General features: G+C 41.9%; 1 protein-coding gene across 1 annotated transcript in view; it reads left to right on the top strand.

The window, feature by feature from the left end:
• FAM124A (family with sequence similarity 124 member A) overlaps window positions 1-27004 on the top strand; it is a 37260-nt gene extending 10256 nt beyond the window's left edge. Inside the window, exons 2-4 of the mRNA XM_059466874.1 lie at window positions 1086-1117; window positions 16531-17270; window positions 26207-27004. Coding sequence (XP_059322857.1) covers window positions 1086-1117; window positions 16531-17270; window positions 26207-27004 — 1570 coding nt within the window. The remainder of the gene's footprint in view (window positions 1-1085; window positions 1118-16530; window positions 17271-26206) is intronic.
• Window positions 27005-27529: the final 525 nt, after the last annotated feature.

The following is a 27529-nucleotide window of genomic DNA, read 5'->3' as shown; positions in this document are numbered from 1 at the left end:
TAAAGCAATGTTGCAAACTTGCTGCAACTATTACATGAAACAAGGATTTAGGTTTGAATCCCAGAGCTGTGTCAGAGCTCCCTGAGCCCTTTGCCTGTTCAGGGCACTGCAGGGCACACGTGCCATGCGCTTATGGTGGCAGGGGGCTCTGGTGCATGGGGTCTGTTTTGGGGACCCAGTAACTATGAGGGTAGAGGCTGTGTGGCTGTGAACTCCAAACCCAAACACTCAAAGGTCATAGGTAGGGCCTCAGCAGTGGAAATGATTTTTTTTCGCTTAAATATTAAGTGATGGCATGTTTGTTTTACCTTATTATTTCTGAATCCTCAGGGCATTAATGGGTATGTTTTAATCATCTCAGAATGGGGTTTTCAGGAGTTTGGCGTTATGTGCAGCCAAAAAATTAGTTGCACTGCTGCTCAAAACACTCAATTTCTTTGGCTTTCTCACAGGTAATCCAGTATGCCCTGAACTAGAACCAACGGCTGTATAGTTTTATTGAGATGTCTTCAAGAGAAAAATGGTCTACTAAATCAAAAAGCTTTGTCATCTAAATGTTTGTATTTTGGCATTCTTTTTTTTTTTTCCCTTCTCTGACAATTGTAACTGTAGAACTACAAAAATTCTGCTCATCAAATAGAGTTCTCTTTAAAAGAATTCAAAAGCATTATCTGGAAAGCAGCATTTAGAGGACATAAACTGAGGAAGGAGAGGAGCTGAGTCAAAGTCTAGTAGACTTCTACTCCTCAACTGTGTCTGAAGCAGACTATTTCTTCCTTATGGAAAGCCTTCTGAGCTTTTATTTTCACATCTAGAATTAGGTAGCATGAATAACCCCTAGATAAAAGCATAGTTACTCATTCTACTTACATATTTACTTATTCTACTTATGTGTTTTCAAAATTCACATGTGATGCCAGTTTTTCTGAAGCAGTGTTCAAAACCTATTCTAGTTATTCTCTTAGCACAAAAATAGTGCTAATGGGCATTAAACTTTTTCAATAAGCACAGTGTGTCAGCTTTGGTATTTTTTTCATTATCTCTTTTAGATTTAATACATTCTAATTAAAATCTTTGTCTTGCAGGTCTGAGTACAGCCGAATGTCCTCTACTAGCAGTGAGTATAACTTTGAGATTCTTTTTTAAAGTGGATTATTATATTTTCTTTTGTTCTGCTTGCTAATATTTATTAACATCAAACTGGTGTTACTGACAGAGTTCACTTTGACACAGTAAAGCCTCCATTCCTTCTCCTTTTGGATCTATGTCTAGAAAGAGTATAGAAAATGAAACTGTTTGAATATTTATGACCAAACACAAACCATGTGTAAAGACCTAAATATTGGTGTTTGCAGGGATGCAAGGCAAAATGAGAACAAAATCTATAGACACAGTGTGGGCCAGTGTGAATGGGCCCTCAGGCCAAAGGAGTTTGCAGTGATTAATGTCATTGGAGCTGGGAATGCAGGAATAATTGAATGTTTATTGTGATCTGATGCCAACAAAGCACTTCAGAGCAACTCCAGTGAAGTCGTTTTTTTATTTCAGAGATGGTAAATGCACTAGTAAGTGCCACAGTCTCTCTAGATATTTACAATGACAGTTGATTTTCAGGTTATCCAACTGATAAAAGACAAATTCCCGTGTCTGGACTATTTTTTCTTTATTTTTCACCAATGCAAAATGAGGATTTTTTTTTTAAGCAACGAGGAGCACTTTCACTCCATCTACTTCCTTAGTTGTAGAACACACTGCATCCACAGCACTTTGAAATGCAGCGATGCTAATTCATGCATGACTGCTGGTATCTCTCCTTGTCCAAGTGCAAAGTGATGTCTGTCTTCCTGATTCACACATAGGCATGAACTTTATTTATGCCAAGCAAGCACATCAAAAATTCCAAGATGACAAGATGTGTTTTATAATCTGGATCTTTAAGCACCATGAAAATCAGAGGGGAAGAAAGCTGTCAGGTTTTTTTCTCATTCACACATTCTGGCTGAAGTGTGGGGAGGGTTATTTTCCATCTCCCGTGGTCTTCACTGAAGGGCTTTAATTGATTTCAACAAGAGCTGGATGAGACAGCATTCGTAATGTCTGACTCCTGAGCTGATGTGACTAGCAAGGAACTCGCTGCTTTCCCTCCATCTGCTCACTCTGTGTGTGTGTCTGAGAAAGAGAGAATTTAGTGCTGCTTTTTCCTGAATTCTGTTGTTTAAATTGATTTCTGGATTCTCACTGTTGGGCATAGTTTTTTAAATTATTGGGAGGCAAAATCCAGGCAATCAGCTTCTCTGTGCTAGTGAAAGCATATTGGATTTGCCTGATTGCACCAGATGTGTGGCACACCACCCTCTCAGCTCTCAGTTTCAGATGATGGCTTGGGGAATATGCTGCCAACTTCTTCCACTTTTTGGGTGGTGACTCATACTTACTTGATTAATGGAGGCAGATTATTCAAAAGAAAAGGTGCAAGTAGAGTATTTCTCATTTTAAAACTAGGTTTGAATCCCTTAAAAACTTTGCATGGCTGCTGCACATTTTACAAATAAAGGTAGCAAATTCCAATTGTAAGCCTTGGTTTTTATTAACTGAAGTATTTCTGAGGGGGATGAAGCTGTTGTTACGTGGCAGCTACAGTGTGTCCTGTTATGTCTGGTCTGCTCAGTGACTTGCTGGCCCCTGCTGTGCTGTGTATGTGGCCATTGCAGCTGTGTTTCAACACCAGTAATTTGTCAGTGCAAGGAGGTATTATCATTCCAGCAAAGACACACAAGTTCAGGAGACAGAAAAGTCTCCTTTCTCTTTTCTGCCTCCAAGGCAAATTATAGTGACACAGCTTCACAAGTAGCAGTATTTAGCTTTGCCTTTTGAGCGGTTTGTGTGGTTGGCTTGGTCAGACTTTGCAACAGTAACAGAAGCAGTTACATAAAAGAATTTTGGTAAAATAAAAATACTTTCATGTCAGAGGCTGGTAGTGGATATATAATGCATTTTGAAGAATGAATGTTGGAGAAGAGAGGTTGAAAAAAAAATGTGATTTGGACCTTTTAATTTCTTTGAGGAAAAGATTCAATAAGTGATATCATTCACAATACAAAAAGCAGTCTAGTCAATGATGCTGTTAGGCCCTAGTGCAGCACAAAGTAAGCTGTTGTAAATTATGAAGGAAAGAATCTCCATTACCTGCAGCTGCTTCACTTGAAGCTCCTGTTCTAATGGTGTTTTTCTAAACCAGAAGCATTACAACAAGGATTATAGGTTAATTTGGTTTTATAGGGGTCCTATTTGGTAGTACCAGTGAGGCTCCAATTTCAGTGTTTAACAAATGAATAATCTTTTCACTTTCTGGATTAACTCCCCTGGACAATGATTTTCCACAGACATGCCAAGAAAAGGCTAAGAAAGACTTAGCAGGTGGATCAACTACAGCTTCTATCGCAGCAGCTGAGCAGACTGCAGGACTTTGCACCAATGCAGAGTTGTACAGGAGCTGCAGATCCCCCAGGTCGGAAGTAAAACCTCATTGGCTGCTAAATGGCAGTGGCAGGATCATTCTGTGACTATTTCTAGTACTTTTTTTCCCTGAGCACAAGGCAGCAGCAGCTATTGTGGTCAGTGTACTGCTCCAGCAGTTCAAAGCCCTGCCTTGTGGATTGGTTGGACCTTGGGTTTTAGGCAGCCTCTCACTTCTTTTGTTCTTTGCCCTTGTGTCCCAGCTTCAGACAGCAAAAAAATGCTTTTTGCTGGCAGCATTCATCTAATGCTTGTGGTTTTGTACAGCAGGTAATGTGGGGAAGAGTACCAAAGTTTGCAGAGCGTGTGTATTTCAGCAAGAAAAGGCAGCGGGTGCCTGCTGTGCTGAGGGTGTTGTCAGGGTGACTGTGTGCCACTTGGCCTTGTCTTATGAGTTGGAAAAAAAGGTCACACAAACCTGTCTGCAGAATGATGCATCTGGAGGTATTACAGCTTTCAAAGGTTCAGCAGTATGATTTCAGTAAAGAGGAATGCTTTTTCATTTTTTTTTTACCTGAATGCCAGTGTATGTAGTTCCTTTTTCATTTGTTCTTTAGGAAGAAGAGTGCTTTGTCTTGTTGGGATATTGTGCCTTCTGGTGTGCTCTTCATTAATCTAGGAAATGTATTAACCTTCATTTTCCTCGTATTCTCAATTACCTTTTCAATTATGGTGTTCAATTTCCATTAGGGATCCCTAATTCTATATGAGAGAGAATTGGGCTAGGCACTTTACACCCATAGAAGGGACCTTTACATAATGCCAAAATATAAAGACCATTAGTGGAGTATGGATACAGACAGTCAGAATCACAAAGAAATAATTCATTAGTGTTGATCGGCACAATAAACAGCAGTCTCCATACATCATAATTTTAATTATCTTCAGATTGCTTTGAGCTATGTGTTTCAGAGACGATTTTCAGCTAGGGAGGAGGAGTTTTGATGGAGGATGCTTATTGCCTCTTCTGCTTAATTTTTGCATTGATGAAAATGGCTCTTCAGAAAGACCCAAACCAGAAATGGACATTTTGAAACATGACTTTTGTCATTTGTAACATTCACAAAGGATGAGAGGAAATGGCCTCAAATTGCACCAGGGGCAGTTTATATTAGATATTAGGAAACATTTATTTACTGAAAATGTGATCAGGCATTGGAGCAGACTGCCCAGGGAAGTGGTGGGGTGACCATCCCTGGAACTGTGTGGATGTGGCACTTGAGGATGTGGTTTAGTGGTGAGCAGGGCAGTACTGGGTTAATTATTGGATCATTGGTTAACAATGATCTTAGAGGTATTTTCTCAACTTAATGATTCTGTGATTTGAAGGATTCCACACCTAGTCAGCCTTGGAGCCAATATAAGTATGTTGTCTTAGAAATAATTGTGGAAGTGAATGATTTTTTTTTCTTTAACCATTTTTAGCCTGACAGTCAGGTAACTGCCTGGATACACATTTGTGCTGGTCCAGCTAAGTTGGTAAGTTAAATATAAAAATGGCCCTATGGGATAAGATGAAGTTTCTGGAAGAGTTTAGAGCATTTGAAATTGTAGAACCCAGCAGTATACTGTAGTTCATGTTGTGCTTCTTAGTGAGGTAAAGAGCTTGTCACTCACCTGCTCTGCAGTTGGAAAGCTGGTAATTCACCTTCCCCTGCTCCCCTGCCTTTCCTTCAGCAGCTAGGAAACAATCAAGTCCTTGTAGGGTGTTCATATTCTTTTGTGGTAAACCTGAGAGCTGAGGTATTAAAATTTTTATTTCCATGTTTCACATACCCATGTTCCCAGCCCATGGAATTTCACCCACTTTCTCGTTCTAGAAATTGAACACAAGAAGGTTTGTTTTGGCAGGTATAAAATATGTGGGTTACTGCACATGTTTCTTTTTAATAAATGCTCTGTTTGATATTCTGTTCCTACACTGGTATAAATTCAGATCGTTGTTTGGGGATTTGGTCACGGTTTGGTCAACATTTTGTCAGTGTTATCTGCATCAGCTCTGTGGGCTTGTGACCCTGGGGGAGCCCTCACTAGGGGAGGCTCCTGCCAGGCCCTGCAGAGCCCTGAAGAGAGGAGCCCACGCTGGAGCAGGTTTGCTGGCAGGGCTGGTGACCCATGGGGGGCCCGTGCTGGAGCCCGTCCCTGAAAGCCTGCGCTCCACAGGAGGAACCCACGCTGAAGCACTTCGGGAAGAACGGCAGCCTGCGGGAAGGACTCACTCATGTTGGAGACGTTCATGGAGGACTCTCTCCCATGGAGGGACCCCACCCTAGGGCAGGGGAAGGACTCTTCTCCCTGAGAAGGAGCAGCAGCAGAAACGATGTGATGGACTGACTGTAACCCCCATTTCCCATCCCTATGTGCAACTTCAGGGAAGGGGGTGGAGAATTGGGAATAAATTTAATACCAGGAACGAGGGAGGGGTGGAGGAAGGTGTTTTTTAAGATTTTTTTACTTCTTATTATCCTACTTCAATTCTGATTGGTAATAAATTCAACTAATTTCCCAAAATCAAATCTGTTTGGCTCATGACAGTAAGTGATGATTGATCTCCACCTGTCCTTAACTCATGACCTTTTCATTAAATTTTCTCTGCCCTGCCCAACAGAAGAGGAGAGCAATGGTGTGGTTTTGGTGGGCACCTGGTGTCCAGCCAGGGCCAGCCCACCACAAGATGGCTTGTAACAAAAGCACAGGGAGAAATGGATTCCTGTTACTTGTGCATCATTTCTAAATCTGTCTTTAATGAACTGTTAAAGGTGATGAAAATTAACCGGCAGCAGGAAGGGGAGGGGGTCTGATTTTGGCATTGAAAAATCTGTCACAAAGCTTGAATTTCATAATATGGTTGCCAACTTTAAGTTAGGTTAGTTCTAGCTGATTCTGACCCAGGCACTGCTGGACTGGGTATCTTCTAAGTCTGTTTCTCCAAACAACATAATTTAATGAGTGTAAGGATATAATTATATTCTTTTATTGCTATACAAAGATACACTGTAGTATATTGTTTCTTATTTCCATAGAGAGCAGAGATGCTTTTACAATGGCTGGCAATAAACTGTATTAAATACAATTATAAAAACAATTTACAACAGGCTTGCCAGCATCATACTGCATTTCCAGAAGGTGTTATTATAAAACAAAGACTAATTAAAGTATGAGGAGAAATGCAAGAGGAAATTGGACCCAAATGATGTAAAGCCTTAGGCTGCAGCATCTGTCAGTGTTGCAAATTCAGGTGTTTTATGTAGTAATGAAATCTGAAGTGTCAGCTCCTGTGGAAAATAAAGCTATGTAAAATATGATACATCTGCATATCTTGCCTGGCTCATGTTATGATGCCAGGGGTAAAATGCAATGCTGATTCCCACTCTGGCAGGGGGAAGAGGGAAAATATCACTGGTACGTGCAACTTAGCAGTCTTTGGCTGTGCAAACCATTTGTGTAACTGCTTGTCATCAGATTCCACTGTGCTGAAGGACCAAATGCTTGCATCCAGGATAGGAGAGTGCAGTGCTGATTCACAGAGAGTTCAGCTTGGAAGGCACCTCTAGAGATGAGGCACAGCCATGTGGAAGGACATGCACAGAAGAATGCGCAACTTGAAATCAAACCTAGATTTGATTTTTGCATTCCAAGTGGCATTGACCACAAACATAGCATTGCCCTTGTTAAGACTGAGGTTCCTGTTCAAGTTTGTCTGTCTTGGAGTAACCTGTGTATCTCTGGTTTTTGTAAAATTCAGTTTCACTCTTTGGGATCATTTAGCATGCACCAAGATGTGTGTTCCATGGCTTAATTACTTTCTACTGGCTTGGTGCTAGATTGGGATTTCTGTATCAAGGATGTGCACGTTATCCTAAACAATTACTGCACCAGAATTATCAAAACATTGTTTGCAGTTGTTTTTGCACTCTTTTCTGACCACATCCAGTCAGGTTGGGTTTTTTTTTCCTTGTCATACAGATACAGCAGATGAAAACTGGACTAGTTTAGTGGACTAGAATAATGTGTATGGATGACAATGTAAATTTTTTCCGCCTCCTTTTTTTAAGGCCACATAGTCATAATCAAAACCACATAACCAAATACATCCTCATTTATAATAATCCAAGCATATTTCAGAAGCGTAGGAAATCTTTGGTAGACACCGAGCTATCGAGTGCCGTACAGTTGTAGTAAAATCTTACAGGAAATATGTCAGAGAAAGTTAAATTGGATTATTTGGTGCTGTGGGTTAAATTTCCCCCTGTGGAAGTGTTACTGCTGCTGTCCCAGAAAACCACAAGGAGCTAGGCAGCCATTTAGTGGGTGTTTTAACCCTGAGAAATGGGTTGCAGGAAAGATCTTGGCACTCCTAAGTTCAGTTGGTACAGTGATGAGAATGATCTGGAAATTGTTGCTATGTCTGTCTGAATTGTTAAAGCCCAAAGAGGGAAGCTAAAAAAATAAATCTGTCCCATGGCAACTCCTGACTCAGAGGCACTAGTTGGGGGAGAACAGGAAAAGCCATCTGAGTCACAGAGTCAAATAACAAAACACTTGTGGAGGCTGGAGCTATTAAGGTAGTTTCTACTGAATGTTGCCAATGCCAACAATCAGTTTCCTCATGGCCACAGCACATTGTCGTGGGGTACTTTCTTTCATCTGAACTTTTAAAAATAAATAAATACCATTTGTTTATGAGCACTCAGTGGAAATTGGGGCATTTGGTAATAGTGCATGCCACATTCTAGAGCAGTAGATATCCTCTGTCTGCCTTGTTTTAGTTGGTACAAAATTTGTTGATTTGTAGTTTGGGGGAAAAAAATAATTGTACCTTTAGTTTGTAAAATGTTCATGAAATGTTTACCAGGTGACTCCTGGCTGCCATCACAGGGGACCAGGATGGAGCACGGACAGCGAAGCATGCTTTCCATTCCTGCTTCCCTTTTCCATCAGCTGGTAGGGGGTAGATATTTTCAGCCACACGCTGCTGTCAGCTGAAAGGATTATGAGATTCAAACTAGTTTTCCACACCTGCCAAGTCCAAATGGGTCCTTTGCTGTAATGCTGATATTGTTCATTGTCTACAGAGACACAAACGTAGCAATTCTCAGCCATGCCCCAGGGTTTGATCCCACATTGTCTTTGGTTGTGTCTTCAGTGCAGATGTTTTGGTGTGACTTCTGCCTCCTCTCTGGCTGGCTTTCCCTGCCACATCTTTGTGATACCAGGAAGATATGTGCAAAAGCACAGTCTGAAATGTAACGTTTTTAGCCAAGCTAGTTTTCTGACTGCCACCAGAAGACACAATCCTTATTATTCCTGAAGTTTGAGAGTTTCTTTTCAGTAAGTTCAGCAAGCTCTTTCAACTTGCATCTAGATCTGACACATGGGAAGCACTGGAAACACTTAGCTGAGAATAGTAGGGGGAAGAGTGCCAAGAGTAAAGTCTTAAATTGTCTTAAGCCCATCATAAAATCACACTTTCAGTTAACTAAAGTACATTGTGTGTGGTATGGACCTCATTGTTGGACTGAATTTGTTAGCTACTCAAGTGTGCAGTGTTTCTTGGGTTTTTTTTGAAGGCAGTGTTCTTTCTGCCTATTATAAAAAACACATTTTTGACAATCTCAGCTTTTCACAGGAGTGGAATTTTAAGAAAACACAATGCCTATAATCAGAGGACTTTGGAAATTATGGTGTTGGATGCAGTTTTTTACAGCTTTTGATTTACTAGTGGTTGCTGATGGGAGTTTTATTATGTAGTTTATTTACATTTATTGACATAGTAATTTAATTACACACACAACTTGTAATTGAATTACACATTGCAGCTCTCTACAGAATCTGGTATTTATACCAAATACCAGTGTCTCGGTTCTTGCCAAGAACTATGATCCTTATCTGTGGTTGAGAAGAGTATTGAAGACTTCAGTGCTCTCCAGAGGATAAGTAGATGATAAGGCTGTTGGGTTTTTTAATTGAAATTCTGATTATTTCTAACAATATAACATAATGTTCAAGCAGCACATTTTGAGGGAGAACACCAGGCAGCCAAAATAAACAGCTTATGGAGAAGCCTAGAGCATTGGCAGAAAAATCATTGTCTTACATGGTGTTTGTAAGGAATTGCCAAGCAGTTTGCTTGCTTGTAACCATGGTGTGAAAGCATTCACTTTAGGTTCTTCATGCAAACAAACTCCTAAGTTTGTTTGCATGAAGAACCCATACACTGTCTTCTCAGAGCTGGGAGTCCTTTTTTTCATTGGGTGCTCAATATACAATGAGCACAGCCTCTGCTTTGACATGCCTCCAGGCTCCATAAAGCCTGGGTGGAATACACACACACAGCAAAAAGTGTCAGGGACACAGGATTACACATCCAGAAACACAATATGGCATTCTCATCCTTTCTTTTAGCCTGTTTCTGAAGGGAAGCATAATGTGAACTGGTGCCATCTTTCTTAACAGAGACACTAACTTCCCACAGGTTTCATTGGAACTGAATGAAATGCACTGGGACAAGAGGGAGAAAAAGTACTAATAGGAGTTCAGGTTTCCCCTTTTCCTAACCTGCAGCTGGACAGTCAGCCCACAGGAAACCCACACATCCTTCTATACCAAGCATGAGCTGTTCCTTAGCTGCCAGCTAGTGAGGGGATAGGTGAGGAATCTGCAGCACTGTGAATGAAGAGATGAGGGAAATGGGGGCTGAGAAAATATCTGTGACCTATGGAGTGACTCTGACTCTTTGCCTTGTATGGACAGTCAGCAGCCATACCAAAGGAGTCGAAGAAGTTCTGGAGGATGTCATGGAAGACATGATAATCATGTAGCTCAAGGGCTTTTCTTCCATAACACCACAAAACCACTTCTCATTTGTGGACAAGAAGTACAGCAAGATAATGTGCTAGAAAAAGGTAATGCGGCCCACACAGATGAGGCATCCACGATGGGAGTAGAGAGTGATGGGCCTTATCTGAGGTTTGACTCTGCTTCTTACCTTGGGCTACAAAAGCAGCCCAGGACAGCCAGCCATGTGCTGGAGGGACATCCATCAGGCCCATAACCTTCCATGGGAGGACTCTGTGCCACAAAAGTTGTGATTCCCGTGAAGGAGATGAGGGTCACATGGCTCTGAAGAGGGCTTAGATGGCACCAGAGGCCATCTGACTGCAAATGGAAGAGGGAGTGCCAGGTATTGTTGCATTATCAGATTAAGAAATGTAGCTATGCAAGTAAGGTGAAGGGTGTTAGATGGGCCCTTTCAACAGCGGCTTAAATTGATCATGAAAAGTTACCCCGAGGCAGGTCAGGAGAAGATATCTGGTGAGGGAGGGATGAAAATTCACTGGAGCTGGAGCACAGTGGGTAGTTTTAGAAGACATTTTACCATCTAACAGCAAAGGTACCACTTGTTTAGATCTGCCATTGCCTTTGCTTGGTCATGCAGGGGCTCTGTGGGCATTACGTGTTGGCTGTTGACAAGATTCATTCCCTCAGGACTGGCTGCAGTGCTGTACTCTAAGGGTAATAATGACTCCTTGTAAGGCTGTTCATATTAATGTACCAGAGAAGGCTTTTTATCTTCATCAGAGAAATAATGAGCCTAATTTTGAACTTTTTTTTTTACTCAGGGTTTTTTTGTAATTGTTTTTCAGCTACTGGAGGAGCAGATTGACCATTTTGCTGTGCTTGTCTATGTGCTGGTCTTCTGTTCATTGTCTGTGCTTCCTTAGCATGATGGAGGAGTAGAACATTCATTGTAGAACATCCAACTGCAGTTCCTCAGGAAAATGATGCTCTGAGGGGAGTGTGAAAGAGGCTTCTCTTCTTGGCACGGTGCTGGGCAGAATATCCCACTTCTTCTTGCTTCTGAACAGCCTTCCTGGGTTTGAGGTGGTGTGCAAAGCAGGGCACGCTGAGAAGCACATCATCCAGCAGCCCTGCATTTGTCAGATGCTATTAAACAGCAGGGAAAGGGAATGGAGGAGCTGGTGAATCTGCCACATCCTGCTTGTTCTAAAGATTATTGATGGTGCATAAATCATCAAAGCATGACCGACCTAGGGGTGGGTTCTGCTGCCAGAGGTGTCCTGTTACTGCTTCTGTTGCAGCTGCCCATGAAGCAGTGATCCTTGTTTGTGAAAGCAGCCTCTGACTTTGTGCCTGACCATGAGCCTTTCAATTAGTACACCTAAAAGGATCACTCTTGCCTTGGACTCAGATAAAATGTGAAGGTCCTCTTCACTGAGAAATGCTGCAGTTTGACATTTCCTTATGTTTTGCAATGTGGAGGTACTGATATTTTCTGTGCAACAGTAATCCTGGGAAATTTTAATTGGAAACATTATAGTGCCTTTTTATTCTGACATTATTTATATAGTGTTTGGGATTATTTTACATTCCCACAGTTGAAATATTTTGATTGATTAACAGTGAAAAAATATGCTGTTTTGTAATGTTTGGTTTTGAATTATTTCATTACTTCCTAATAGCAGTAATTTCTTGATAATGAAGTACTGCTTGATGGGAGTTGCAGTTCAGAAGCTTGGCAAATTCACCCTGAACAGCTCCCGTTGCCTGATTTACATCTCTGGTACTGCATCATGCAGTTTGGTCAAATGGAATTTGAAGTCTTACTGCCTGATGTAGCAATGGAGGAATCTGCTCTGTATGGCATAAGGCAGGTTCAGGTGTTGATTCTCATGAAGCAGTGTGCTGCAGAGGAAAAAATGGAAGTTTGTGTTCCAGTGTTCTGATTCTCAATGCAATATTGCTGGTCAGGGAAAAAAAAAAGAAAAAAGAAAAAAAAATTTGTCAAGTATTTTTAGGTTGGATATTTCCTCTGTGTTTCCTGGATAGAAGATTGAAAATATACGTAGCTAGAAAATTGAATTTATCTGCCACAGTTTGGAAATGCTCTTTCACATGCACAAACTAGGACCAGGAACCAGTCTGCCTAAAATCTCACTTCATTGTAAATTCAATCTTATCCTATGAAACTTACCAGGTTTCCTTGGCCCTGTAGGTAACTCTTCATTAAATAATTCCTGGTAATTCTGAGAGGTTTTTAGATTCACCCTTTGTTTCACCAGGACAGGGTGAGGAGAGACATTTCAGGGAGCCAGGTATTATATCCTTCCTAAGTTCTGCTATGGGATGAGTTTAGTTCACTGGAGAAGCCTGGAAAATCAGATCTCATCAAGACTGCTGGTGATGGTGACTTCTCCTGAAATAAAACAGTAGTTGGAACACTGCCATGAGAAGGAATGGGTCTTTGCTCAGGGCACCTTCTCCAGAGGGAAAGCAACCTGGGTATGTCACAGTGTAAAAGAGGGACCAGACTCCCAGGTCATGGTCAGAGTTTTGCTTGAGCAAGGTGTGCAAGAGACCTAGGGCCAAAAAGGAAATGAAAAAGGGGGACTTCTCTAACCTAGGATTATGCAGGTGGTGTGGAAGAAAACTCATGGCACATTTTGCCTTTTGTGTGGGTTAAAGTTCAATGCATACATGCTGTAGGGAGGAGTTTTAGATCCAGTTCTCCATATCTGCTGATGAAAGTGGCTGCTTCCCAGCTGCTGGGGTTGCTCTCCTGACCTTACACCCACATGTGCCTGCCTTAGGTCAGGAGCCCTGCCTTCCCAGCCAGCAAGAGTGATACCTGAGTCCTTATGGCACCTCTCAGGGGTGGTGGCTGCCCCCGCAGCCACTGAACCCATTGTTTCCCACTTCACCCATGGGTATTTGTGTCACTACATCATAGAATCATAGTTATTGAAGTTGGAAAAGACCTCTGAGATCATCGAGTCCAGCCATTAACCCAGCACTGTCAAATCCACCTGTCCTATTTGTCCCCAAGCCCAGGCAGCTGCAGTTTCAGAGAAGTCACCAAAAGGAGGTAGTTGGCACAGGCAGACTTGACAGGACCCACTGCTTTCTTTCAGATTGTCTTACTGATGAAAATGTCTTGGTTTCTGGGCAGGAAGAGCCACAGGGCTGGACAACCATTCTGCTTTGCAGGACTTTCTTTTATCTCAGCTCAGCAATATTGCATCAGCAACAAAATAAAAATAACATGTACAGAAGGACACATACCAATATAAAATATCAGGGCCACCTTCCACTCCCAGCCTTAAGAGGTCAAGTGTAACAGCTCCACAGCATTTGGGCTGACTGGCTGCTTTAGCCTCTCATGGGTGGTTAACAGTACCTAGCAGAGGAGTAGAAAGTTTAGAATTGTGAAGTACTTTTTGAATCCTGTTAGTAATTACCTCTTAGCGAAGTTAGTGCTTTGCCAACTCAAAGAGACCTAATCCCCTTCTGTCATAGGAAGAGAAAAAATGTAATAGCTGTGAGAACTGTGAAGCTTATTTTCAAATAGATGCCTCAGCATTTTGATATTTTCTGTGGGATTAACTGGTAACACAGGAAGGCTAATACATATGCAGAGCTTTCATTAGCTTCTGTAACAATTTGCCCCGGGGCAAATTGAACTGTGTCATGAGAAATGGTGTTGTTTCCCCTCCTTCTTTGTCAGATGAAGGAAAAAGACTTGTTAGCAACATAGAAACAATTTGCAACTTGTTGTCATTTCAGGGAAGGTTTGTCCTTGCCTCATATTTCTGCTTAAGTTTCTCTTTTTCTCACCCAAACAGAAAGGGCTGCCATTTTAGAGGCACAGAAGCCACATAATGAAACATGTTAAAGCATCTGTGCTAACATAAAATAGGACTAAAGCTCCTTCTGTACTGATCGGCTGCACTCACATAGTTGCTGATAGCTCAAAAAGAAGAGATGATTTGCTCTGCTCTGTGTAACTCTGGCTCCTAAGGATGGCTTTGTGCTGTGCCTCTGAGGCTGCTCCTGCGAGCATCTGGTGCTGATGGGCACAGGCAGCGATGGCTGCAGAATACTAATGCTGCCACTGGCTCCCACCAGGCTCCACTTCTGAAAAATGCTTCAGCCATTCAGTGTCCATGCAACATGCTGAGCAACAGGAGGCTAGAAAAGCCGTGCTCAGGGATTTTTATTTTTTTTTTTAATGCAGAGCAAGAAGCTGACAGAAATGATGGCTCTGTGCTTCACATTGTTGTGCCCAGGCTTCTTTCAGAGCTGCAGTCATTTATATGCATAAATATCAAGCCTGTCACTTGTTGCAGGCTTTGATAGCATTTGTGTAACAAAGGAATCAGAGAGAGAAAAAAGCTGAACATCTTCTATTCCAGCCTTAGAAAATGAATGGCTGTGTCGTTATCAGGTTTCAGGTTTTATTAGATCGCTGTCCTCTGCAATTTGTTTTCCTTCCTGTTCTGCTGTCCAATGTAGAGGACCACGAGTGGACCTCCCCCCAATGCCCTTTTGTCTTTCTCCCATGCTGTGACTCCCCACAGGGGGTATCTCTAAGAATTACCTACCAGTAATGATTGCCACAGCAAAGCCTCTTGCCACATACTGACCCCGTTTTTCTTTTTGCTTCCATTTTTTTTTCTTCCATTAGTCATCTGACAAAGTCACTCCACATCACCCATTTCATGCAGGGATACGAGAACTCTGCTGTAATTGTATTTTTGATTACTTACTTGGTTTTTCTTTATCTCCCCTAGGCAAGATGCACACTTGCTATTTGCTCTGCATGCCATATCTTTCTGCAGTTCTAAATTGAGGCCGACATTGTATTTACCAGTCATCCCTCTCTGCAAAGCTGTGCAGTTGCATCTAAATTTTCTCTGGGTCTTGCAGCTATTCTATATTGAAAGACAACTAAAATACACTACTCGCACAAAGCTGCTTTTCCATTAAAGCAATTGGTGAAGTATCACAAGAATGTTGTTCTGATGCCAGGAGGGAGGAGGGAGAGGTTTGTACTGATTGCTAATAGGAGGGGGAATAGCCTTTGAGACAATCCCCTTATTAAATGTGGTCTGCACAATGAAAAGCTTGGGAAGCCTTTCCAAGGCTTCTCACATTTAGGCTTTGTGCCCAAGCTCAGGGTCTCAGACATGGAGGTGGTTTCAGAATACCACACAAGGGGAACCGTTTCAGCAAAAATATCAAGGTTACTTGAGTAATTTATTAAAGTGCCTTGGATCACCATGCCTCTTTATTGGCATGTAACTCCAGCAGAAAAAGCAACAATTTCTCCCTAGCCCTCAAACCAGCCCTTGCTCTGCTGGGCTCTCAAAGTTCCAGGCACAAACAAGAGATAGAGCCCCTCTGAACATTGCCAAGGTTAACTAGAAGTCTTTTTTTCCCCCTGAGTAAGTGTAACTTTTTGTTCCTCCTCCCTTCACAAGTCTTCCCTAATCTTAAGAAAACCTTGAAGCAGTAGTATTACAGTCTGAAGATATAAACAGTGCAGGATTTATAGGGACAAGTACTATATTATCCTAAAGAAGGACCTATATGCCTGAAGGCTTGTCTGCTTTTTTTTTTTTTTTTTACCAGCTGTATCAGTGGGTCTAATAAAAGATACTACCTTTCCCAACAATCATTGCCTTACTTAGTAGAATAGTTGCCTCCAGGACATGAAACATTTAACTGTGTGTAAAACTCCAGTGTCAGGGTGATAGAGCTCAATGGTGTGATTTCCATGTCCTGAGCCAGCTGGCAAAAATGAAAGTAAGGTGGGATGAACACTTTCCACCCTTATCATTCTGCACATCATTAATGTCCCTTACACCCCCACTCTACACCAGTATTTTTGTCTTTCTTACCTCTTCTTACCTGTTCCTGTATGGAACAGGTCTTTTCCAACAAATAAATGCATGTTGACTAGCGTCTTTTGGATGCTGTCTTGGAGAAACAGCATGTCTTACAGTGTGCTTAGTGAAACTTTTCTGATTATTTTCTTGGTTGCTATATCACTGTACATTTTTTGTTGTTGTTTGCTACAAGTGAGATTCAGAGAGCGGGAGAAAAAGAAAAGCCCACTGTGGCTGAGTAGACTCTTTCTCCTTTAAGGGTCACCTAAGTGTTGTAACTTGGTTGCAAATCTTAAAGGACTTTTTCTGTTTTTTAACATTTCAGGTGAACTTTCTGTGGAAGGCATACAAGACCCATTCCTTGTTAGCGTCCATATTATCACAGACCCAGGTGAATCCAGGACTCTTCAGCAGGCCATTGATAAGCTTCTAGCCTGGATCCACCCAGACCTGCAGCTGTTTCGGGTCTCAGAAAGGCGGGTGCCCAGGAAGCGCAGGAAGCCGCTCAAGGCCGGCGTTTCTCAGCCAGCCCTCGCTGTCATCCTGTTCCTGCAGGAGGAGTACGGGGAAGAGCCCATCTTGCAGCTCCATGAGACTTTTCAGCGGCCACCTTGGCATTACCACCACACAGAGCTAATGCATGGGAAGTTCCTCCCTTACATGCCTTGCAGCCAAGACTTTTACACTCTGGCTCCAGAGACTCCTCTGTGGGCCATCCGCCCAGTGCACTACGGGAAGGAAATGATCCGCTTCACCATATACTGCAGGAATGAGAACTTTGTGGACATTTTGAAATTGTATGAGTTAATACTGAAAAGACCAATGTGTCAGAAAAAAGCAGACTTCTGTGTTTTTCCTGTCTATTCTAACTTGGAAATAGACATTCAGTTTTCTTTAAAAAAACTCCCAAAGGGACAAGTTCCAGTGAGGACAGAGTCAGCCGTGCTGGAGTTCAGAGTGAGAGATGTGGGGCAGCTCGTGCCTCTCTTGCCCAACCCTTGCAGCCCCATCAGTGAAGGCAGGTGGCAGACAGAAGACCACGATGGAAATAGGATCCTTTTGCAGGTAAACTCAGTATACAGGGAAATAGAAGCATATTTCTTGGTTTTGTGCAGGAAAGCTTATCCTGCACTGACAGTTGCCCTTTTGTTGGTTGGCTGGTTGGTTTTTTTGCTTTATCCTTGGAGCAAGAGCCAGGACAGTACTGCTGAAAAAAGAATTTGAAACCGCTTGCTGTGTTGTGTAACTGATCACAAAAGCAGTGAATGATGTTAGCCAGATATCAGTCAACCTCAGTTTATGCTAAGAGTGATGTGAGATGAGATAGCAGTTTTAAAAAATGAGAGAGAAGGAATTATGAGCCCAAGTGGAGAAATCATAGCTGGTGAGTGTAGTTTTATAAGCGGTATGGGCACAGAACTGACAGGGAGTTTTAAAATAGCCCTCAGTTATGAGATTTTTATGGGAGACAAGCAGAAGTCCTAATGGTACTCATTATTTTCTGGCATCATTGAGTGACAAACTGCATCTCTCTTTTGCACAGTGATTATCAGGATGAAGAGAGAGGTGATGAAGGAAAAGAAATGCATTCTGAAGAGCAACCTAAGAGAGACATTCCCACTGACTCTCTTTTTGAACTAACCTCAAGTGCTCATAACCAAATCCTGGGAGTTTTTTTGTCAGGACATCTGTAGGCACCATATCTGGGCAATATGTCAGCATGCTCTGCTTCACCCCACCACATCCAAGGGAGATAAAAGATAAGCAGCAAACTCTTAACAGCTGCCTACCCTGCAGAGGGGTAACTGTGGCAATCCAGAGCCAGGTTAATGGGCATTCTTGCACTGCAGAGGTTTTTATTGCTGCTTACATTCAAGTCAAGGAGCACAGTCCTTCACCTTTATAAGGCTGTTGTTCAGATTTCAAAGGGTATTCTTTTGGAGTGAATTCCATTCCCGTGGCTTGTCCAGTTGCCTGACCTCGTTTCTGTGGAGGACACATTGTGGGTGCCATCCTTGCCCCATACAGACCTCTCGGCTTGCAGAGAGGTGTGTGCAACCCTCTGTAGCACAGTGCCTCTGGGTTTGTAGTTCCTGGGACTGAAATTCCAGGTACACAGGGCATCTCTGTTCCACTGAGTCACATCCAGGTGGTAGTGGAACCTTTCAATGCTGTTTTGCAGTTGCCACCATCAGAAATCCCGTGCCAGAGCTGAATAACATTTGTAAAGGGCTGAGGAGGCCAGCTTCCTTCCCCATATGGCAAGCCAGTCACCAATTTGTCAGGGTTGCTGATTGCACTTCAGGCATATCTGTGTTAGCCTGAGATAAGCTGCAAACTGAATCTGACATGTCATCACCAAACTTATACACAGTAACCACACTCATCTATATTCTCTTTTCCCTGCTCTTTCTCAGGAGGTTTCTGCTGTGTGGTACAACTTTGGTTTATGGGACCTTACACTGGCTTCAAGCAAATTGAAGGGAAGGGTAAAAACAAACAAAAAAATAGGGTTTCTTAATAGGGCTTTTGGTTTAAAGCCAGCAAATTTTCAGAAGTAACAACTGTCAGGCAGTACAGAGGTAAAGTGAGACTTGCTGAGCAAAGAAAATCAGAATAAGATTTTAGCCATATGAACCAAAAGAGAGGAGTAGACACCTGCCTAAGTATGGCCTGCAAATACAATTGATTTTCATTTCTCTTTTTGGTGAGGATGATCACTCTGAACAGGAGGACAAAATGGCAAATGAGAATGAAGTTACATAAATGGAATTTATCACTCTGGAAGTTTGGTGAAGCAAAAGAAGTTTAGTATATGCAAAGTGGAAGGAAAACAGAGACTTTGGATCTAATTTATACCATTTTAAAATCATGAAAACTAGGTCCTGGTGTATGGGTTTTAAGCAAGTCTGTACAATAAGAAGTGGAGCTCTAAGGCTAAGTCAAAGGGAAAATTTCCTGTTACTCAGATCCCTACAGCCACCAGTGCAACATGACCATGAAAAGAAAATCGCAGTCCCTGGTGTGTACCAGAGTGACTGTGCCATAGGAAGCATGGGAGGTTGCACAGGATCCCAAGAGCCACACCTGTCTTCAGCTCTGGACTCCGGAAAGGTGACCTCAGAAAGTGCAGGAACAGGGAAGGGCTCTCCTCACATGCAGAGGAATGGAGAAACAGCCCTGCAATGGGAAACTGGAAGAGTAGGGTCACCTAAGCCCAATCAAAGTAAGTCTGAAGGGAGCTCTGGCTTGAAGACAGAGCACATGATAAACAGCAGGAGCAGGAAAAGGCTGGTTTACTCAATTATTGTTTTGATACAGGAACAAGAATCTACCAATAAATAGATTTTAGTACACATTCATAGTTAACTGCATAACAGCCAGCAGGTGCAAGCAGGTTAATACCTGACTTTAAGGCAGGATGGTCAGTTAGGGAGAGGAAATGATGGAGCATGGGTTATAGGAAACACTGGATTTGGTGATCCATGAACTCCTTATACTAATTTAATTCATTCTAATTTAAAGCAATTATAATATCTGCCTTTGAAAGTAACAAGATTACATTTTGACTTCTCACAGAGAGTTGCTATTAGCAATATTTTCCATGCCACAGCATTGATGATAACTTTGACTTCCTCCCAGTTATATAAACTTAAACAATGACCTCTCAGTACTTTTCAGTCTCCATATCAGTTGATAATTAGTAATCATCAGAATGGTTTTGTTTACTTTATACAGATACTGCACCTTTTTAAAATTATAATTGTACCAAAAATTATAGGTTAACATCCCTGTTAAATTGCAGGCAGTGTTTAAAGTTTGAAGTCTGAGTATACCTCCATGTTTAAGCTAATGAAATGTGACCTCTTGCTTGTCCTGACAGGGACTTGGATACTTGCCAGCCAGATTGATCCATGTTCTTAATCTATTTTGCAAATGCAATTATCAGGGGGCTTAGATAAAGTCAGTTCAAGAGACAACAAAGTTATTCATGGGTAAGATAAATCTGTTTAATGCCAAGAAACTATTCCCTCATTTGCAGGGAAGCCCTTGAGAATTATTTTGTCACAGTAGCTTTTACACATTGGCAAGTTGCTCCAAGGGTGCAGCCATATGACAGCTGAGGTACAGGGTTCAGCTGGCTGGAGCAGGAGCAAGGCTTAGGAACACGATTGCATCCTGTGGGATGACACCCACTGTGCTTCACCAGAGCTCAGCCCAGAAGCAGGAGCTCTGGGGAGCTTTTGGCAGAGCAGTGGGAAGAACATGTAAATAATGGAGCTAAGAATATGCCATGTACTAGTATGCTGAGTGCACTGCTGGGTTTATAGGTCTTGTCCAGATTCTTGGCTGCCTCTGGGCATAATCCACACAGAGACAGATGAAGTGCTAATCAACTTGCAGTCCTGGCAATGCAGTGTGGGAAGCAGGAAAGGTTGGTAACTGATTGGACTGGCTTGGCCATGCATGTTTGGGAAGCAAGGATAGTGAGCAGAGAGGAGAAAGTGCACAGATGGCTTCTTTAAATTATGATAGCATCTCTGGATAGAGTAGGGAAAGTAAAATAATATTTTGGCAGGATTTCCTAGCCACTCTGCATGAGATGGAACATGCAGACCCAGAAGGAAGGTGGACACCAGAAAAATTAATATCTTACCTAGGCAGAGACTTAGCACTTGAGCATAGGACCTGCTGCTGTTTTACATGCCAGAGAGTCCCTGTGCAGTTTATGAGAATGCTATTTTCTGCCTACTGCTGCTTTTTAAGGCATCCTTGAAATAACACTGCAAATGTAAACAGATCACAGCTTATGAGGAGGTAGAGGGATTCTATTTTTAGCTGATTTGCTGAATTAATCGGCCAATGTTCTTATCTGTATGGGCAACTGTAATCTTGAGTTGAGAATTGGTGTCAAGTGCTTCAGGAGCAGAGGTAGCAGCCATAACTGGCACAAGGAGCTGGGACAAGAGGACTCAGTTATGTACAAGTGGAGAAGAGAAATAAAGGCAGCTAAAGCAAGGTCAGAGAAGGCAAAAAGACAAAAACAGGCAAAGAAAGGGCACTTTTGCAGAGAACAGTTCAGTCTGCAGGAAGGAAAATGGAGGTCAGAAAAGATCTCAAGCTTGTTGAATTATTATACATAATAGTGCAGAAAGAGCAGAATTGAGCATTAAGAGGAAGAAAGGCAAGAAAAGCATCCACTGGCACAGGCTGCCCAGAGAAGTTGTGAATGCCCCATCCCTGGCAGTGTTCAAGGCCAGGTTGGATGGGGCTTTGAGCAGCCTGGTCTAGTGGAAGGTGTCCCAGCCCATGGCAGGGGGGGTTGTAGCTATACAATCTTTCAAGTTTCTTCTAACCAAACTGTTCTATGTCTTATGATAGGCAAGAATGTGTACAGGGCACCTTTACAAAAATTATATTTATCTTCTTCTGAAGATGATGAAAAAGACACACTTTTAGAGCAAAAATTTACTCGGTTTAGGGAGGTGCCACGAACTGATTTAATTAATCTGCAAATCTAATACTAGTCTCCTGTTTTACAAAATATTTTATTCTATTTTTTCATTTCCTTTTTGTGACATAAGTGTTTGGTTGTCCTTAATGCTAATGTCTGGGTTTTTGGGGAGCATGGAGAATCAGTCCCTTAACTCCTATAAGAGATTTTTACTTGTTTTTCTTCAGCCTAAGGTGCTTTATCCAGTTAAGTTCTATGGCATACTAGGATCTCTTACAAATCTATACATGCAGCAAAAATTCTTGAGAATGAATATATTTTATGTTACAAAGCACTCAGCTTTTCTATTTCTGTAAACACATTATAAGCCGCTTTTCAAATAGGTTCAATTTTTAATCAAATCTGTGCATTTTGCCTTTTTGAAATGGTGTGCTTCTGACTATTTGCCTCTCAAGTAAAACTTATTATGATGATACTGAGGACTAATCTCTGCCACTTTTTCTTGTGTTGATTTTTTTTCTCCTGGATCAGTTCCACTGGTTTTAATACAATTAAACAAACACCATCACACTCCTGTTGAGCAAGGCAGGCAAAATCAGGGCTCGAGATGGTGATGTCATTGCTGTGCTTGCTGGGTCCTGACCTCAGCAATGCCTTGCTGGCAGCTCTTAATGCAGATAATGCTTAAGGAGATCTCTATCTGCTTTCTTAAAAAGCAGATAACTTAAAATAGATTGCAGCGACATTCAGTTGGGTCCTGGCAGCCCAAGCTGAAAGTGCATTTCTGAAAGGTTCACCCCAAGTTGTTTATGGCATTCCCGGATATTCATCATGGAATTCTTCTGCAGCCCATTGTAAAACACAAAGACTCTAAATCCCTCCAGGCTTCACAAAGATTTGTGCAGAGATTATAAATGAGCAGCAGATTAGCACCAGATGAAAAAAATCTGTTCTGTTAGAGAGCTAATCTGTTCAGTCAGTGGCCGGGTTTGCTGCACATCTTTGTGGCAAGGTCTGACAAATCCACCTCCCTGCATTTGGAATTTTTGTCAAAATCAATGTGCCACTTTGCCTTGTGCCTTTGTCCTCTCAGATGACTGATGCCCTCTTGCCCTGTGCTTGTGCCTGTTGCAGGCAGCATGGCTGTGCCAGGCAGCAAGGAGGCAACAGGCAATGCTGAGAGTGTTAGCAAGCTGTGAGAAGGCTGATGATGAGGAACTGAAAAAGAAAATAACTCAGAAAAGATGCAGCTGTTTTCAAAGGCAGTGGCAGGATTAAGGGGGCAGAGAAGGCTCCTCCAGAAGCTGAAGAGAGGAGCAGTCACATGAGCTCACAGGCTGTGTGCAGCACTCGGTGTGCCATCCCAAGGTGGCACAGGGAGCGCAGTCATGGCCTTGGCACAGGACAAGGAGCTAGTTTTACCTGACTTTTAATCCTGGCTAAATCACTGAATCCCCTCTGTGATCTCTGACAAGCTAGAGAATGTAGATATAGAAAAGTCTTATTAGTCCACATAATCCAGTTCTCTACAATACAGGATTAGCCTGTAATCTTTGTTCACTAGTATCTCATGGGATGGAGCTTCTGACACACTACCTGTGTGTCTACACTCTTCTACCTGTAGCATATCACTGCTGCTTTTCCTGTCTGGTGTTCTCACAGCCAGGAAAGCCTTCAGTTACATTCCTTTTAAGATTAAAGTATTAAAATAATATCTCCCCATTATTTCCCCATTTCTGCCCATATAATGAAGAGCAGCGTTGGAAAATAGGTCTTTTAAATCTTAACTCGTCTAAAAAAATGATTGAGGTGAGCAGTTCCTCCTATAAACAGCTGTTCAGAAATGAGCTGTGTTAGTGATGTCGCTCAGTCTGCCCTGCAGGCAGCCATTCTGGGGACAGGATGTGCTTGCTCCCTTCTCCTCACCACCCACCACTGCCTCCTGCCAGGCCAGCTGGGCTTGACCAGGAGCTATGACCCAGGAGCAAGATTAACAGCAAATATTTTGTATAAAATGAAGTGCCTCCATCTATCTGCAGAAACTAGGAACTAGGAAAAAGAACTGGGACAAAAAGGTTTAAAATAGCAAAACCCTAAATCTAACATCTTACCTAAAGTAGATTGCCAGCTACAGTGTGTGTTCTCACTGTAGTACAGCCCAAGGACATAGAAAACAATTCAGCTAACCAACCCCACACAAGAATTTTTTCAGGGAAAGCTGAATTGCTCTCCAGACCCCGCTGGCTGTATTAAGTAGACAGCTAAATCTCATTTATGATGTCTGTGGACTCTGCCTGGCAAATGTGTGGTAGACAGGTGGCATGGCCTGCACAAGGTAAAGGTACTGGCCCCAGAATTCTCTGCAGTGCAAGGATAGATCTGTTCCCCAAATGATTTTGGGAATTGATTCCTTGAGCATGGTGGCTGAGTTCATGTAGCGTATCTCATAGCAGAGTTACTGCAGAAAAAAAAAAAAAGGTAGCTTTTGTTAATGCTAACAAATTTAGGACTGTTTTCTTGGTCAAATACATCAAAGAAGTGCAGGACTTTCAGCATGTCAGATTCTTATTTCTGCATTATCCAAAAATGTATTTAGTTAAGAAACAGCTAGTGGACAAGCTTTTTGTCTTACAGAGTAATTTTTAAACAAATTGGCTCACATATTGCACTAATAAAATAGTGTTATTTGTAGAGGTCTAATGTGATTTCTGGCAAATGTTTTGTTGACAACTGACTCATTACATTTGAGTCAGTTGGGTCCTTTGAGTCTTTTGAGTTAGTCTTTTGTCCTCAATTTCTTCCTTCATATAATTCTTTATGACATTAAGGGGAAACAGCCTACTATATTACACAGAAATAGGTTATGAAATAACACACCTTATTACAGATATATATATCCACATATATATATAATATACATATGTATATTTACTCATCTACAGTATCTAAATTACTTCTATGGTTTGGCTGTCCTATAATCTCTAGTAAGAAATCATGAAAGAACCAAGCATTTTTTGCAGATGTGGAAATTCTTTTTTTGCCCATAAAATCACTTCAATAAAAACCAGAATATGGCTATGACAGATCTGGGTCACTAAGACAATGTGATGTGCACTAGCAAGATGTTAGAAGCAGCAATGTATGGAGCTCTCTTAGAGACTGGGTACAAAGAACCTCCTTGGTTGCCAGGTCTCAGCTCTTTCTGTCATGTCATATAATCTGTTTGGTAAAATGAGCAGGCTCTGTCTTTATCCATTACTCACCCCAGAAGACTCTTCTCTTTCTGTTATTGTTTATAGAAATAAAGAAACCTTTTTTTGTTAAAGAAAAAGGGATTTTTGTTTCTTTGTTAAAGAAACTTTTTATTAGTTTGTGGTTCTGGGTTTTTTAATGGATAGTTCTTTTTTTTTTTTTTTTCTGTGGCTCTGTCATTTTCAGTTCAAATTTATTCTTTCTCACATAGGTGTGATTGTAATAATGTGGCGTATTCTAGATGAGGCCAGAACAGTGTTGTCCACAGTGCTTTTTCAACTCACTTGAGACTGCCCAGTACCATGTTGTCACAGCCTTGTTGCTTTAATAGCAGAAAGGGATCAGGATGCCCAGTTCTTTCTCCTCTCCTGTTTCCAACTGACAAGTCCCATAGCTGAGATTATTGTTTATTCTCAAGGGTACAATCTTGCACTTTGTCCCTTTAGTTCCTGTCCCTTTTGGAGCAGAGATCAAGCATTTTTTATTATGCAAGAAATTCCATTAAGGAGACTTAAACTTTTTTAAAGGCTGATTTCTAAAAGCCTCACTGAAATAAGAAAAGGATGTTGGCTCATCATTTGTCACAGGTGCTTTCCCTGTTCAAATGCTTGAGTATCTGATGGGTAGGCAACTGAACCCTGCCCTGGGACTGGGATTCAGCTCCAGATTTGGGTCATAACCATGAGTTTGGGTCTTCAGTCTAGGTGTCTACAAGCAAACTGAACATGTGTCTGTAATGTCACTGTGAGCTAGTTGATAGAGCTGACTAGGTAAGAAAGAAAATGTGAAGGAGTTGAAAGAATTAGTAAATTTCCATTGAGAAGACAGAATGAATTTGCTGAAGGCTTTCTGATGTTTTAAAGGAGGACAAAACAAAACAACAAAAAAAAAACGTTAGGAAGAAATGAGAAATTACAATTATATAATATACTTCTTCCATTTATTTATTATTTTCTTAAGCTGTCCACTAAAGTAGTAATGTTGGAAGACAGAATATGAATGAATCTGAGTAAGTCAATAGGAAGCGAGAAATTCAAGCTAGTGTAATTCAGCCCACAAGGCAAGGCTTCTCTACCATTTATTCTTGTTGTCTTTGAGGCTCCTTATGTAAATATTTGGGATTTTGGCAGGGTGGTTTGTCTTTGTTATTGAAGTGAAACATTTGCTGCAAGCACACTGACTGAAGTCTGCTTCATAATTATTTGCAGTAGCAACTCAGCAATGGAGACTCAGGGTTGTAAAACTGCCAATTCTGTATTAACGTGATCGTCTTCTTTCCCTCTCCCTACTGCAGCAAGCACACAGTTGGAGTAGGAAGTCTGCAAAGCAGAACAAGCAACTATATCCATCTGTGTCTACAGATTCCCACTTCACCACTCTGCCAGCCTTCCTTCCTCAGAGCCACCGATCTGTCTCTGAACTGCCACAAGAAATGGGTCCAAAAAAGGTACATCTCACAAATGGCCTTGGTCATTATCTTGGTTTCTCCCAGGAGGACTTGAGACACAGCAATCTAGGAGACTTCACACGCAGACCCAGGAGTGCCTCCAGCATTTCTTGGTCATTTCAACGAAGCAAGTCTCTGTTCTGCTTGCCCACAGTGAACTCCTCTTCAGCATCAGAGACATTTCATTTCAGTGAACCATTTCAGTTTTTAAACACTGGGTCACCTGCAACCAGGTTAAAAACGTGGAAATGCAGCCCCAAGCTTAACATTGATGACTTAGAGCATGCCCAAGAGACTGATGTGGACACAGGGATGAAGCTGTCCTTCTCAGACCTGTCTGTGGTTTCTGCATACTCTGCCCTTAATGGGTTTTGCAGTGAGTTGGAAGACTCTCTTCCATCACAGAAACAAAGTGTCAGTAGGGCTAAACAGGCAGGCACCAGGGGAAGGCCTGCATCAGCCATGTGCAATACTTTTGATTCAGTTGGTGGTTCACTGCCTTCTCTTTCAGAATGGTCTTCCAGCTCTTTCATGTCAGCATCTCTCTCCAAGCAACACAAACAGCCCTTGAGAGCAGCTCCCTGTTCTCTGGATGATCATGTTTGCCCAGCTTCGCCAGTTAATGAAGAAGAATTTTACATCTGAGGCTTCTCAAACTTACACCTTCCAGAGGAAAAGGGAATGACTTGAGAATAACAGCGGTGGGTCCACCCTGAGCTTACAGGTTATTTGCTGAGGAGGTGATGCAGAAGTTTGTTAAATATGTGAAGAAAGTACTCAGAACCCTCTGAGATTGGCATTCCCAAACTGGGTAGAGTAAAGAAGTCTGAGATTGCACCCTGTGTCTCCGTACTGGAGGATATGATCAGCACAGAGGCTTTTGCACAGTGGCGCAAGGTGGATGTTTCTGACCAGCCCTTGGACTGATGGTGAAGGAAATGCCAGAAGAGGCACACAGTATTCCATTTTAATTTGGCAGACAATGAAGACTAATATGTGAAAACAAACTACTTTAACTTTTCTGAGAAATTCCCTTAACTCAGGAAAGGTGGGGGGGAAATGGGGTCTTATTTCCCGTTCACAGGTTCCAAAGGCAGCTCTAAGCACAGCAGGTCCCAGCAGCACAGCTCCAGTAGGGTCAGACAAGAAGTTTCTTGTGAGGAAACACTT

Source organism: Ammospiza nelsoni, chromosome 2 (assembly GCF_027579445.1).
Source record: "Ammospiza nelsoni isolate bAmmNel1 chromosome 2, bAmmNel1.pri, whole genome shotgun sequence".
Classification (NCBI taxonomy): Eukaryota; Metazoa; Chordata; class Aves; order Passeriformes; family Passerellidae; genus Ammospiza; species Ammospiza nelsoni.
This window is presented reverse-complemented; position numbering and strand designations above follow the sequence as displayed.